The following is a 14,724-nucleotide window of genomic DNA, read 5'->3' as shown; positions in this document are numbered from 1 at the left end:
AGCATGTGTATGTGTTTGTGTGTGTGAGTGAGCGTGTGTGTGTGAGTGTGAGTGTGTTTGTGTGTGTGAGTGAGTGTGTGTGTGTGTGTGAGTGAGTGTGTGTGTGTATATGTTTGTGTGTGAGTGAGCGTGTGTGTGTGAGTGAGTGTGTGTGTGTGTGTGTGTGTGAGTGAGTGTGTGTGTGTGAGTGTGTTTGTGTGTGTGTGTGTGTGTCTGTGTGAGAGTGTGTTTGTGTGTGTGTGACTGTGTGTGTGTGTGTGTGTGTGTTGGGGAGGGGGTGGTGAGCATCCATCAATAAGGACCCTCACCATCTGAGACATGCCTTGTTCTCATTACTACCATCAGGGAGGAAGTACAGGGGCCTGAAGACCCACACCCAATGATTTAGGAACAGCTTCTTCCCCTCCGCCATCAGATTTCTGAATAGTCCATGAACCAATGAACCACGTTATTTGCCTTTTGCACTATTTATTTATTTTGTTAACTTACAGTAATATTTATGTCTGCCGCAAAACAACAGCTTCTATGATGTATGCCGATGATAATCAACCTGATTCTGATTATTTCTCAAGATAGAATGTCTTCTCTTGGATTCCTCTCTCTCAATCATTCAGCAGTAATACTTGTAATGAAGATGAGCCTGCAATTCTCTAAAGCCTTTTGTTTTTACTAGTCATCCCAAAATATTACACAATCATGTACCCCTGAAGTGCAATCACAGATACAGAAAAAATGTCTGGCTGATTACACACAGCAAGCTCTCGGCAATCAGCAAAGTGGAATTTATTTTTACTGACAAATATTGGTCCGGTAAAACACCCCAAGGCTTTTCAAAGGATTGCAGAGGGGAGTTCTATTCCCCTCCATCTCTCCTCTCTGGGTCTTTATGTTACTTACGTGTTATACTGTCTGCGTCATCCAGGAGACTCGGTACATAATGGAGGACAGAAAGGTCACTCTGAAGGATTTCATTGGTCGTCGCTCTTGCCAACGCAGCAGCCAATGAGAAGGGGGCATTACTGAAAGACAAGAAAAAGGGCACTTTAGGAAAAATTAGCTCTCAGCATCATGGGAATTCAAAAACGAGAAAAAAGGGCACATAAGCAGCAAAAGAGAAGCACACAGACTCGGGCCCATCATGAACTAAAAGGGGACATTGTCTGTGGTCGCTGAAGTCACTGTTAAAGATTACACCGAAGCATACAGTGAAATACGCTGTTTTGCGTGAAATCAAATCAAATCAGCGAGGATTATCTTGGGCAGCCCTCAGGAGTCACCACTTATCCAGCGCCAGCACCTCATGCCCACGGCTCACTAACCCTAACCTGCAGGTCTCTGGAAATGGGGTGGGGGGAACCAGGGCACTCGGAGGTCAGGGGTAGAGCCTGCAAACTCCTTCCAGACAGTGGCGGGGATCGAACCCTGATCTTACAGTCGGTTCTGTAAAGTGTTACATTAACAGCTCACAACGACACCACTCCATTAAGATACTAAATGAAGTGTTACATCTGCCTTCATCAAAGACATGTGTGTTTGTACCCCAAAAGGAAATAGGTGAGGTACTGGATGTACTAAAAATTGACTGCATGAAGCTATCAACAGTGCAATTAGTTATCAGGACAAAATGGAATGCTTTAGGTTCTGAGGGAAGTGTGAGAGGAGGTGACAGAAGCACTGACCATATCTTTCACTGCTCTCTGAATATTGTGGGGTGCAAGAGTTGGAACTTCTCTCGCTGCAGTGAACTCTGATCTGTTCACCTGCAATAACAAACGACCCAGAGTCATCTACGGGTTGGCAGAGACCAAGGTGAGGGAAGGAATCAGGACACAACAGTGGAGTGGAGAGATCCACGGGAACCGAGGAGATAGATTTAGTTCAAACGCAAATCTACATTCAGTGGCCACTTTATTAAGTACGCCTGCTCGTTAATGCAAACACCCAATCATGTGGCACAGCAACTCAATGTATAAAAGCATGTAGACATGGTCAAGAGGTTCAGTTCAAACATCAGAATGGGGAAGACATGGGTTCTAGGTGACTTTGACCCATGGAATAACTGCTGGTGCCAGATGGGGTGGTTTGAGTATCTCTGAAACTGCTGACCTCCTGGGATTTTCATGCACAACAGTCTCTAAAGTTTACAGAGAATGGTGCAAAAATTAAAAAAAAACATCCAGTGAGCAGCAGTTCTGTGGGTGAAAACTCTTTGTTATGGGACAGGTCAGAGGAGAATGATCAGAGTGAATAAAGCTGACAGGAAGGCAACAGTAACTCAAATAACCACACATTACAACAGTAGTGTGCAGACAAGCATCTCTGAATGCACAGTACTTCAAACCTAGAAGTGGACGGGCTACAGCAGCAGACCATGAACATACACTCAGTGACCACTTTATCAGGTACAGCAGGCACCTAATACAGTGGCTTCTGAGTGTAAAGTACATGGACAGCCAACATGGTTTTCTGATTTAGATTTGATTATATTAATATTGGATAGAAAATTGATTTGTTTGTCTTCTCTCTCGTAGGAGGTCAGATGGGTGCTGAAGGAATTAGCAAACATCTGGTGACATTTCAACAGAGGGTGAGGCTTCATGATCTTTTTATGCCCCGGTCACTAGTCTGTATAACTGGAGCCAAATGACAGTCCACACTTGGAGAAATCTTTCAAAGTTGGCCACTCAAATGTTTCTCATGCTGAGAAACCAGAATCCATTTGAGCTTTTATTTCTTATCAGCGGTCCTTTCATTAAGAACAAATAGATTCACATTTCTATAGTAACTTTAATCACACTGGGATATTCCAAAACACTCCACTGCCCATTAAGTGTGTTTATTCTGTTGTGATGTAGAAAACACAGCAACGGCTCTCATACCAGCAAAGTGATAATGACCTGATAATTAATTTTTCGTGATGTTTGATGGAGAGATAACTATTAACTAACCAAGACACCAGGGCGGACTTGGTCTCTTTCAAATTTCCATCCCCGACAACAAACAGGAAGTGGCCCTTACTACACTGTGATGTTCCCTTGGTGTTACTCTGCAAAAGGTAGCATGGGTTCGGTGCTCAAATCTTGTGAGGGAGGATCAATAACTAAGTGAACAAATAGTCTCATCTTCATGTTCGACCAGATTAGATATTACCTTTACTCGTAATACAAACACCAAAGCTCACAGTGAGATGCGTCCTTTTGCGTCAACAGCCAACGCAGCTGTGCTGGAGGCACCCTCAGGTGTCACCATGCTTCCGCCAACATAGCACAACCGCAACTAACCCTTATTATCTTTGGATCTGTACACGCGGCCAGATACGGTCAGCAGAATTGAACGCAGGTTGCTGCCACTGAAAGGCGTTGCACTGCTACGCCATCGTGCCACTAACACAGAAGCTTTTACTTCCTTCTTGGGCCATTAGTCTCTGCATTCAGTAGTCTGTAGCTGAGTTTCTCAATTAAAAAGGATAGTTGGCGTCCGGTGCTCCCGATGTGGCCTTCTATATGTTGGCGAGACCCGATGTAGGCTGGGAGATCGTTTCGCTGAACACCTACGCTCTGTCCGCCAAAGAAGGCAGGATCTTCCAGTGGCCACACATTTTAATTCCATGTCCCATTCCCATTCTGACATGTCTATCCACGGCCTCCTCTACTGTAAAGATGAAGCCACACTCAGGTTGGAGGAACAACACCTTATATTCCGTCTGGGTAGCCTTCAACCTGATGGCATGAACATTGATTTCTCTAACTTCCGCTAATGCCCCACCTCCCCCTCGTACCCCACCCGTTATTTATTTATATACACACATTCTTTTTCTCTCTCTCCTTTTTCTCCCTCTGTCCCTCTGACTATACCCCTTGCCCATCCTCTGGTTCCCCCTCCCCCTTTTCTTTCTCCCTAGGCCTCCTGTCCCATGATCCTCTCATATCCCCTTTTCCAATTACCTGTCCAGCTCTTGGCTCCATCCCTCCCCCTCCTGTCTTCTCCTATCATTTTGGATCTCCCCCTCCCCCTCCCACTTTCAAATCTCTTACTAACTCTTCCATCAGTTAGTCCTGACGAAGGGTCTCGGCCTGAAACGTCGACTATACCTCTTCCTAGAGATGCTGCCTGGCCTGCTGTGTTCACCAGCAACTTTGATGTGTGTTAGTTGACATTGACGGTCAGATCATTCAAGTTTGAGTTTATTGTTATTCATCCGTGCACGTGTCTACAGCTAAATGAAACAGTGTTCCGCAGGAACTGAGGTGCAAATCACAGAACAATATATCACGCACAGCACACAGAATAATACTAATAGATCAACAACAGTGTCAGTGTTAACAGCGCTGTCATAAATAACGTGGAAGCTGGGTGCTCAGAAGTCTCACAGTCTGGGCCAAGAAGCTTGTTACCCAGCCTCACAGACCTTGTCCTGCACTGGGGTACCTTGTGCCTGATGGGGGAGGTCACAGAGATTGTGGGACAGTTGGGAGGGGTCCGTGACAATGCTGAGCGCTCTGCGAACGCAGCACTTCTTGTGATGCCCTGGTTTGGTATCGGCCCCATTCAGTACATGACAGGAATCAGAAGGGCCTCAGCCTCTGCGTTCCAGGTATACTGTAAAGCAAGCAATTCGGGTTTAGACAAAGTACATGATTTAAAACATCAGATGCATCAGCATACTGTATTCCGTCCGGTTATTCGATTTCTTAGCAACAGTCGCTGATTTGAATTGGAACAACAAGGTGCTTTGAGACGAGCATCTCACCAAATAAAATTCCTCTGTATTCCATCTCATGGGGTTTTGGTCTACTTACACAGGAACTGTCAAGAGTAACATCTCAGGAAACAACCGAGCAGATTTAATTACAGTGGCTGAACATCAGCCAAAGCTCGTCATTGCTTTTAGGAGGCTCTTAGACAGGCTCATGAAGCATATAGACCATGTACTGAGGCGGGCCGGAAACCATGAAGGGACTGTACGAATTTTATCAAAGTTGGCTGATAATACAAAGACAGTTGAGAAAACAAGTCATGAGGAGAGCACACATCTCAACCATCCTTACAGAGCCTCAACCATCCTGCTCTTGAACAGAGGGGATAACTTCACTCACCTCAACGCTGAACAGTTCCCACAACCTATGGACTCTTTCTCAATGACTCTTCATCTCATGTTCTCGATATTTATTGTTTATTTATTATTATCATCTTTATTTCTTTGAATTTACTGTGAATGCCTACAAGAAGGTGACATACAGTACTGTGCAAAAGTCTTAGTCATAGTCATACTTTATTGATCCCGGGGGAAATTGGTTTTCGTTACAGTTGCACCATAAATAATAAATAGTAATAGAACCATAAATAGTTAAATAGTAATATGTAAATCGTGCCAGTAAATTATGAAATAAGTCCAGGACCAGCCTATTGGCTCAGGGTGTCTGACCCTCCAAGGGAGGAGTTGTAAAGTTTGATGGCCACAGGCAGGAATGACTTCCTATGACGCTCTGTGTTGCATAGGCACATATATATAGCTAGGGTGCCTATGACCTTTACACAGTACTGTAGTAATTTTGTGTATTGCGCTGTACTGCTGCAGCACAAAAAAAAATCAAATTTCATGACGTCTGTGAGTGATGATAAACCTGGTTCTGATATGAGTCTCTATTGTGGACTGAGAGTGGGAAGGGGGCAGGGAGAGGGGAATCATGGTTGGGAAAAGGGGAAGGGAGAGGAGAGGGAGTAGGAAGCACCAGAAAGACAAGGGATGGCAGGCATGGTTGTTCCCTGTGGAGATCGGCTGCAGAGGTTTCCCAGCCAAATCAGCATGGCTGTTGCTGTCAGATCTGGGCCTGGACGAAAGGAGCAAAAAAAAAAAGCAGCTCGTAGGATGGGGGAAGAGGAAGAACGAGCCTCTTGTTGGATTTGGAGTAGGTGAGAGGAGGGAAACTGGAAGTAAGGAGCAGATGGGCAGTGATTTGGCCACCACTGCCGGCCCTCCAACTGGAGAGTGTCGTGGTTAAGGGTCGAAACACTCGGTGAAGTTTGGGAACCACCTGATGACATCTGCTCCTGGCTGAAGGCTACGGTAACCTTATAAGGTATCTGGAGAATGCACCCTAACAGGTGTATGAAACAAGTAATGATCAATAAACCAATTGTTTGGAATCAAGTGACCTTACCTGGTGTCTCAGGGCTGGGTGTGTCTGCACCCACACCACCCCCTCCCCTGCATTCCGCCTCTGCCACCTGTCCCACACCCCTCCCGCGGTGCTCTGTCCTCGCCATCCCAACATCCTTTGCTCCCGCCAGGCTTACAACTCGCGCTCTGCTCCACGTTGACAAACACAGTACTGTGCAAAGGCCTTGGGCACCCTAGCTACATAGTACATGGGCCTAAGTCTTTCTTTGCACAGTACTGTATGCAGTGTAATTTACATGTACCACGAAACAAATATCAGCAAGCAGGTCAAGCAATGAATCAAGAGGGTAAATGAAGCTGTTAGCATTTACTGCAAGGGGGAATGAGATATGAAAGAACTCTGCTGTAACAATATGTGACTTTGATAAGACCATATCTGGATGACAGCATAATTTTTAAAATCCTCTTTGAGGGAGGAAGTACTTGCTTTGCAGAACGTGCAGATAAGATTCAGTGCTGGGACGAGAGGGTTATCTCATGCAGAAGGTTAAACAGAATGGGCCTATCTGCTCACGTTTATGAGGTGTTATCATCGAAACATATCAGACAGACTGAGTACGAGAGACTGAAGGGGAGGAAACGGGGATAGAAGGAAAAGGACAGGGAACTGAAGAGAAACACACACAAAATGTTGGAGGAACTCAGGCAACACCGACGGAAAGTTGACGTTTCAGGCCGAGACACTTCATCCTGATGAAGGGTCTCGTCCCGAAACGTTGACTGTTTATTCCTTTCCATAGATGCTGTCAGGCCTGCTGAGTTCCTCCGGCATTTTGTACGTACGTGTTACTCTGGGTTTCCATCATCTCCAGAATCTCTTGTGTTTAGGAAACTGAAGAGCAGGGGTGGAAGATCGGAGCAAGCTAGGCCATCGTGCAAAATAATGAATCGATGCATCACCGTCTGGTATGGGGCGGGGGGGGCGTCACTGCGCAGGATGGAAATAAGCTACAGAGAGTTGTGAATTCAGTCAGCTCCAACACGGGCTCTTGCCTCCCCAGTATCCAGGACATCTTCAAGGAGTGATGCTTCAAAAAGGCAGCATCCATCATTCAGAACCCCATCACCCAGGACATGCCCCCTTCTCATTGTTACCATCAGGGAGGAGGTACAGGAGCTTGAAGGCACACACTCAACTTCATTCCCTCCGCCATCAGATTTATGAACGGACACTGAACCCATGAACACTACCTCACTACTTTTTTTCCCCTGTTTTTGCACTACCTATTGAACTTTAAAAAATATATGTATATACCTACTGTAATTTACAATTTTTATTATGTATTGCAATGTACTGCTCGTGCATGACATCAAGCTTCACAATTGACGCTGGATTCTGATTCTGATAGAAGACTAATACTGGTAAAGGAGCAAACCTGAAGATACTGTGTCTCAACGTGAGAAGTATTCAAAAATAGGTAGATAACTTACTTGTGAAAATGATATGTGTGAGTGGATATGGTATCTTTGCAAATAAGGAGACGTGACTGCAGGGCGACCAGAGGGGGTGACGCAATATTCGGGAAGGGCAGATAAAAAGGGAAAGGAGACAGAGTAGTGTTGAGATAATCGATACAATAGTACGGGAAGAGCTTGCTTCAGGAATCTCTATGGGCGGTGCTACGGAATAGAAAGAGGTGATGAGGGAAAGGGCACTGAACAGAAAATAAGAGATCCATGCGGTAACATTGGAACTTTGATTCTGGATAACTTTAATCTACATATAGCTGGTGCAAACCAAGTTATCAATAATCCAAAAGAGGAGGAATATCTGGACTGATTTGTGACAGTTTCTGGACCCATGCGCTGAGGCACCAACCAAGCCCTCCCAAACTGAATACTGTGGAATGAGGAAGGATTAATAATCAGTCCTGTGAGTGGTCCTCTGGGGAAGATTAGATTCGATTCGATTTATTAGTCACGTGTACTTCGAAACAGACAGGGAAATGCGTCGTTTGTGTTAACAACCGACACAATCTGAGGATGTGCTCGGGGCAGCCTGCAAGAGTCATCATACATTCTGGCACCAACACAACACGCCCATGAGCAACCCCGACACAACAGAATGCTTCAGTAAGATACAGAGTGAGAGAGCTGATTCTGAAACTAGGCTCGTGATTCTACACAAAAGAAGTTATAAAGGTATGAGGCAAAGGTTGACTGCAATAGATCAGGGAACATTAGGGAGGACAGAGAATAGGCAATACCGTATTTAATGAGTGCATTTATGAATTTTTTATTTCTGTCTGCTACAAAAATGAAACAGGAAAAGTGGCTTCACCATGGAATTGGAAAAATACAAACGGGGGCATGTAAAAAGACCAGAAAGAAATAACAAGCTTGGAGATTGGGAGCAGTTCAGAATTCAGCAAAGGAAGACAAGGGATTGGAAAGGGTTAATCGAGTATGAGAGTAAACTTGCAGAGAACATAAAAACTGACTGTTAAATCTTCATTTGACATTTGAATAGAAACATAAAAAGAAACAAATAGAGGTGCCTTACAGTCAGAAGTGGAGGAACCAGAGCTAAGGAATAAAAGAAATGGTAGACCAATTAAATTCGTACTTTGGATCTGTCTTCACAAAGGAGGATGCACGTAACTTCTCATTTACGTTGAAGAACACAGAGTCTAGCAGGGGTTCCCAACCTGGGGTTCACGGACCTCTCGTTAATGGTAGGGTCCATGGCATGAAAAAGGTAGGGAACCCTTGGTCTAATGAGAGAGTGAAATAAATGAAAATTAGTATTCAGAGAGAGTGGTGTTAGGGAAACGGGAGGTTTCCTATGCCGGGGGAGTCTAGGACCAGAGGGCACAGCTCAGAATAGAGGGATGTCCCTTTAGAACAAGGAGGAGCAAGGAAAGATGGCGGCAGCGGACTTTGTAGACCCAGGCGACTTCTTCCAGCCTGTCCACAACACAGCTCATTTCTCTTCTGTCTTTCTTTTCTTTTCAAGGTGTTGTGGTTCTATTGGAGTCCGTGATCTACAATTCAAACTGTGGTTCTTTGCAAGCAATGGGTTTTCGGACTGACTTGGCAGCCTAGCGCTTTGCTATCTCCAGGAAGGGCCTGGAGGTTGCGCGCCCTCAGGCCTGGGAGATCGGAAGTCGGGCCCTCGCTGATTTGCTGATTTTGCCAACGGAAGCATAGTGGAAGACTGAAATGTTGAGACAGCTTGCTAATGGACAGCTGCTGTTGGAGGAAGGCCCTTGTACTCGAGCGATCCCCCTCCCCTCTCTTTCGGTGGAGAGAGAGCCTGCGGGTTCCTCGAGATGGGTAGGGGGGCTTGGAGAAACGATGTGGAAGATTATAACGTTAGAAGAATGAGTTGCTGGTCTCCACTCTCGTTGCGGGAGTGACCTCTCTCTCTCTCTCACTGAAGAGAGACAGCCTGCCTGAGATACTAAAGTACTGGAGATCTGTAGTCTGATGGACTCTGGGTCAATGCACCCTTTGGTGTTTCTGCTGGTGCTGGCATGGTGGGTGGGGGGGTGCGGGGAGGGGGCAGTGCTTCTGCTGGTGTTTCTGCTGGTGCTCACATGATGGGTGGGGGGGTGCGGGGAGAGGGCAGTGCTTCTGCTGGTGTTTCTGCCGGTGCTGGCAGGGGTGGAGGGAACGGGGTCGATGCTATCGCTGCTGTTTATGTGAAGGAAGGGGGAGGGGTATTTCTATTGTTCGACGGGATTCCTTTGTTTCATGGATGTCTGTGAAGAGGATGAAGTTCAGCTTGTATACTGTACACGTACTCTGATATTAAAATGTACTTTGAAACTTTGATGAGGAGGAATTTCTTTAGCCAAAGGGTGTGAACCTGTGGAATTCATTGCCACAGACGGCTGTGGAGTCCAAATCATTGGGAGTATTTAAAGCAGAGGTTGATGTGTTCTTATTAGCGAGGGCATCAAAGGTGATGGGGAGAAGGAAGGAGAATGGGGTTTGAGAAGGATAATATATCCACCATGATGGAATAGTGGAGCAGACTCGATGGGCCAAATGGCCAAATTCTGCTCCGATGTCTTATGGAATTATAAACTAATAAGACCTCAGGGCCAGATAGTCTGCCTTTTAGAGAACATAAGGAAATGATCTTAAAAATAGTGGATAGATGTAATTTCACAAAATCACTTAGATTTTGAACAATTCCATTGGACCAGTGGGTTGGTAACATAACCCCAAAATTTAAAAAAAAGAGAGTAAGAGATAAAACAGAGAATTATGTACTAGGTCAACATCAGTGGTGGGGAAAATGCTGGACTCCATTATAAAAAGAACAGGGGAGCACATTAAGGTAAGTGACAGGATTCATGAAAGGGAAATCATGCTTGATAAATGTCTTGGAATTATTTGAGGATGTAACCAGCACGATTACAGTGGCTGTGGGGTACTTGGACTTTCAGAAAGATTTCAGTAAGACTCTATGTAACAGATTAGCCTGAAAGATTAATGCACCAGAGACTGGGGCCAAGGTGGTGTTATGGACAAAGAACTGGTTGTCTGATAGAGAACAAAAGCAGGAACAAATGGGTGTTTTTCCAAGTGGCAGGCAGTGACTAGTGGGGTACATCAGGGTGCACGGCACGGTAGAGTAGCAGTTGGTACATCACTCTAACCCACTAGCCATCCCCGATCGGGGCTTCATTACCACCGCTGTCTGTAAGGCATTTGCATGGGTTTCCTCCGGGTGCTCCAGTTTCCACTCCCCACACACACTAAAGATGTATGTTTAGGGTTAGCGACTTGTGGGCATCCTACTCTGGCGCAAGGACCATGGTGGCATTTGCGGGCTGCCCAGCACAAACCTCGCTGCTTTGAGTTAATGCAAACAATGCATTTCACTGTACCTGTGACAAAGAAATCTACAAAGTTCAAAGTAATTTTATTATCAAAGTGCATATATGTCACTTTGAGAGTCACTTTCTTGCAGGCATTCGCAGTAGAACAAAGAAATACAATAGAATCAATGAAAAACTACGCACAAGGACTGAAACAACCAAAGTGCAAAAGTAGACACAAAATAATACTAAATAAATAATATAAAAAATAAATAAACAGACAAACAAATAACCAAGCAACCAAATAATACTCAGAGTCATAGAGACCTTGAAAGTGAATCCATGTGTTGTGGAATCAGCTGACTGTTGAGGTGAGAGAAGTTATCCACACTGGTTCAGGAGCCTGCAGTAGACCATAACAGGGCTTTTCTTCCGGCCAAGCGAATACTGGGGGGTGGGGGACAACACCAAACCCAGCATGGACGCCATGCGTCACTGCCCCCCGGTGGAGCACACCGACTAACACAAGGATAACACAAAGCTGGTGGGATGCAGAGAGAGCGCAAGGAGCTCTAGGTTGATTTAGACAGGTCGAGGGAGTGGAGACTGTGCAGTCTAACGTGAGGTGATCTACTCCGACAGCAGTAAGGAGAAGGGCGATCAATATTTTAGCAGTAAATATTTGAAAAGAAGGAGCTTCAATGAGACTGGGGTGTCCTTGGCACCTGTCGATGAAAGTAAGCATACAGTTAAGAAGTCAAATTGAGTAAGAGCCTTCATTTGTGTATAGGTAGACACAAAATTCTCTGCAGATGCTGGGGTCAAAGCAACACTCACAACACGCTGGAGGAACTCAGCAGGTCGGGCAGCATCCGTGGAAACGATCAGTCAACGTTTCTGGCCGGAACCCTTCGTCAGGACTGAAGAGGGAAAGGGCAGAGGCCCTATAAAGAAGGTGGGGGGTGGGTGGGAAGGAGATGGCTGGCAGGTTCCAGGTGAAAAACCAGTAAGGGGATAGATAAAGGGGTAGGGGAGGGGAAGCAGGGAGGTGATAGGCAGGGAAGGTGAAGAAGGAATAGGGGAAAACACAATGGGTAGTAGAAGGAGGCAGAACCATGAGGGAGGTGATAGGCAGCTGGGGGAGTGGGCAGAGTGACATAGGGATAGGGGAAGGGAGGGGGAGGGAATTACCGGAAGTCGGAGAATTCCACGTTCATACCAAGGGGCTGGAGACTACCTAGACGGTATATGAGGTGTTGCTCCTCCAACCTGAGTTTAGCCTCATCATGGCAGTAGAGGAGGAGGCCATGTATGGACATATCCGAATGGGAATGGGAAGCAGAGTTGAAATGGGTGGCAACCAGGAGATCCTGCCTGTTGTGGCAGACGGAGTGGAGGTGCTCGACAAAGCGGTCCCCCAATCTGCGTCGGGTTTCACCGATGTAGAGGAGGCCGCACAGGGAGCACCGGATGCAATAGATGACCCCAACAGACTCACAACTGAGGTGTTGACTCACCTGGAAGGACTGTTTGGGGCCCTGAATGGTGGCAAGAGAGGAGGTGTAGGGACAGGTGTAGCACTTGCGCTCACAGGGATAAGTGCCGGGTGGGAGATCAGTGGGGATGAACGTGTGGATAACGGAGTCGCGGAGGGTCCGATCCCCGTGGAAAGCGAAGAGGGGTGGAGAGGGAAAGATGTGCTTAGTGGTGGGGTCCTGTTGAAGGTGGCGGAAGTTGCGGAGGATAATGTGCTGGATCCGGAGGCTGGTGGGGTGGTAGGTAAGGACAAGGGGAACTCTGTCCCTGTTGTGGTGGTGGGAGGATGGGGTGAGGGCCGAAGTGCGGGAAATGGAGGAGATGCAGGTGAGGGCATCATTGATGATGGCAGAAGGGAAACCACGATCCTTAAAGAAAGAGGACATTTGAGATGTCCTGGAACGGAAAGCCTCGTCCTGGGAGCAGATGCGGCGGAGACGGAGGAACTGGGAATAAGGAATGGCACTTTTGCATGTGGCGGGGTGGGAAGAGGTATAGCCGGGTTGTTATGAGAGTTAGTGGCATGGGATCCTGGGAAGTTTGGCCAGGTGGATTCAGAATTGGCTTGCCTGCAGAAGGCAGAGGGTCGTGGTGGAGGGGGTGCTGTGGATAGTGTAGAGGATTGTCGAAGATTGCAGAGAGATATTGATAGGGTGCAGAAGTGGGCTGAGAAGTGGCAGATGGAGTTCAACCCCAAGAAGTGTGAGGTGGTACACTTTGGAAGGACAAACTCCAAGGCAGAGTACAAAGTAAATGGCAGGATACTTGGTAGTGTGGAGGAGCAGAGGGATCTGGGGGTACATGTCCACAGATCCCTGGAAGTGGCCTCACAGGTAGATAGGGTAGTTAAGAAAGCTTTTGGGGTGTTAGCTTTCATAAGTCGAGGGATAGAGTTTAAGAGTCGCGAGGTAATGATGCAGCTCTATAAAACTCTGGTTAGGCCACACGGAGTACTGTGTCCAGTTCTGGTCGCCTCACTATAGGAAGGATGTGGAAGCATTGGAAAGGGTACAGAGGAGATTTACCAGGATGCTGCCTGGTTTAGAGAGTATGCATTATGATCAGAGATTAAGGGAGCTAGGGCTTTACTCTTTGGAGAGAAGGAGGATGAGAGTAGACATGATAGAGGTGTACAAGATATTAAGAGGAATAGATAGAGTGGACAGCCAGCACCTCTTCCCCAGGGCACCACTGCTCAGTACAAGAGGACATGGCTTTAAGGTAAGGGTGGGAAGTTCAAGGGGGATATTAGAGGAAGGTTTTTTTTACTCAGAGAGTGGTTGGTGTGTGGAATACACTGCCTGAGTCAGTGGTGGAGGCAGATACACTAGTGAAGTTTAAGAGACTACTAGACAGGTATATGGAAGAATTTAAGGTGGGGGGGGGGTTATATGGGAGGCAGCGTTTGAGGGTCGGCACAATATTGTGGGCTGAAGGGCCTGTAATGTGCTGCACTGTTCTATGTTCTATGTTAACTTGAATCTTGAATCACTGGCCTCTGTTCCTCAAGTTCAGCTGCTGTCTTTCCACTAATGTAGCCGCTCCTTTACTTCCTGATGTTTATATTCTAGGTGTCTTTGGAGAACAGCAACACTTCATTGGCACATTCTCAACGCACACGTTTTATCACCACCCCCACCCCCACCGTCACCACCCCAACTCCTCGACTCCCCGAATACACTTTAAATGAACCTGCAAGCTGACACCCTAACTGCATGTGGAAGACACGTCTCAGTCACAGCCCAAGCACGAGAACACAGTGCAATTGATGACCGGCATTTCGGGCTTCACTGTCAAGTCTCTGCCAAATGGGAGACTTGAACATGCAGCTAATCATTGCCAGCATTTTCAGGCAGTGCCTTCTTGGAACCTGTCAAAATGTCACATATATCACGAAGATTCTCACTGCCAGCTGCTACTCAGTTACCGCCCCACCAAGTGTTCCAGGGATTCTCTTTCTCTCTTTATCTTCCCTTTTCCCCCGAAAGGCCCAGATAGGTGAACGAGAGGAGAGGATGTTTCGAAGAGTGGGGGACTCTAGGCCCATGGGCCACAGCCTCAGAATAGAAGGACGTCCCTTTAGAACAGAGATGAGGAGGAATTTATGTAGCTGAGGGTGGTGAATCTGTGCAATTCATTGGTACAGATGGGTATATTTAAAGCAGAGGTTGATGGGTACTTAATTAATAAGGCTGTCAAAGGTTATGAGAATCGGGTTGAGAGAGAAAATGAATC

At 46.5% G+C, this 14,724-nt stretch overlaps 2 protein-coding genes across 5 annotated transcripts in view; one reads left to right on the top strand and one right to left on the bottom strand.

The window, feature by feature from the left end:
• Nucleotides 1-9,630, top strand: part of trim37 (tripartite motif containing 37) — a 158,598-nt gene extending 148,968 nt beyond the window's left edge. The window contains exons 27-28 of one of the 2 annotated variants that reach the window (XM_063031587.1): nt 2,532-2,587; nt 9,138-9,218. In XM_063031587.1, the coding sequence (XP_062887657.1) occupies nt 2,532-2,550 (19 nt within the window). In that variant the 3' untranslated portion in view covers nt 2,551-2,587; nt 9,138-9,218. Of the gene's footprint in view, nt 1-2,531; nt 2,588-9,137 lie in introns of both variants that reach the window. The other variant, XM_063031586.1, reaches the window with a different exon arrangement.
• Nucleotides 1-14,724, bottom strand: part of ppm1e (protein phosphatase, Mg2+/Mn2+ dependent, 1E) — a 171,173-nt gene that overhangs the window by 46,245 nt on the left and 110,204 nt on the right. For 2 of the 3 annotated variants that reach the window (XM_063031594.1, XM_063031596.1), the window contains exon 2: nt 898-1,019. In XM_063031594.1, coding sequence (XP_062887664.1) covers nt 898-1,019 — 122 coding nt within the window. Of the gene's footprint in view, nt 1-897; nt 1,020-4,428; nt 4,448-14,724 lie in introns of those variants that run through there. The other variant, XM_063031595.1, reaches the window with a different exon arrangement.

The sequence above is a fragment of the Mobula hypostoma genome, chromosome 23 (assembly GCF_963921235.1).
Source record: "Mobula hypostoma chromosome 23, sMobHyp1.1, whole genome shotgun sequence".
In the NCBI taxonomy this organism is placed as follows: domain Eukaryota; kingdom Metazoa; phylum Chordata; class Chondrichthyes; order Myliobatiformes; family Myliobatidae; genus Mobula; species Mobula hypostoma.
The sequence above is the reverse complement of the archived record's forward strand: the minus strand, read 5'-3'. Positions and strand labels throughout refer to the sequence as shown.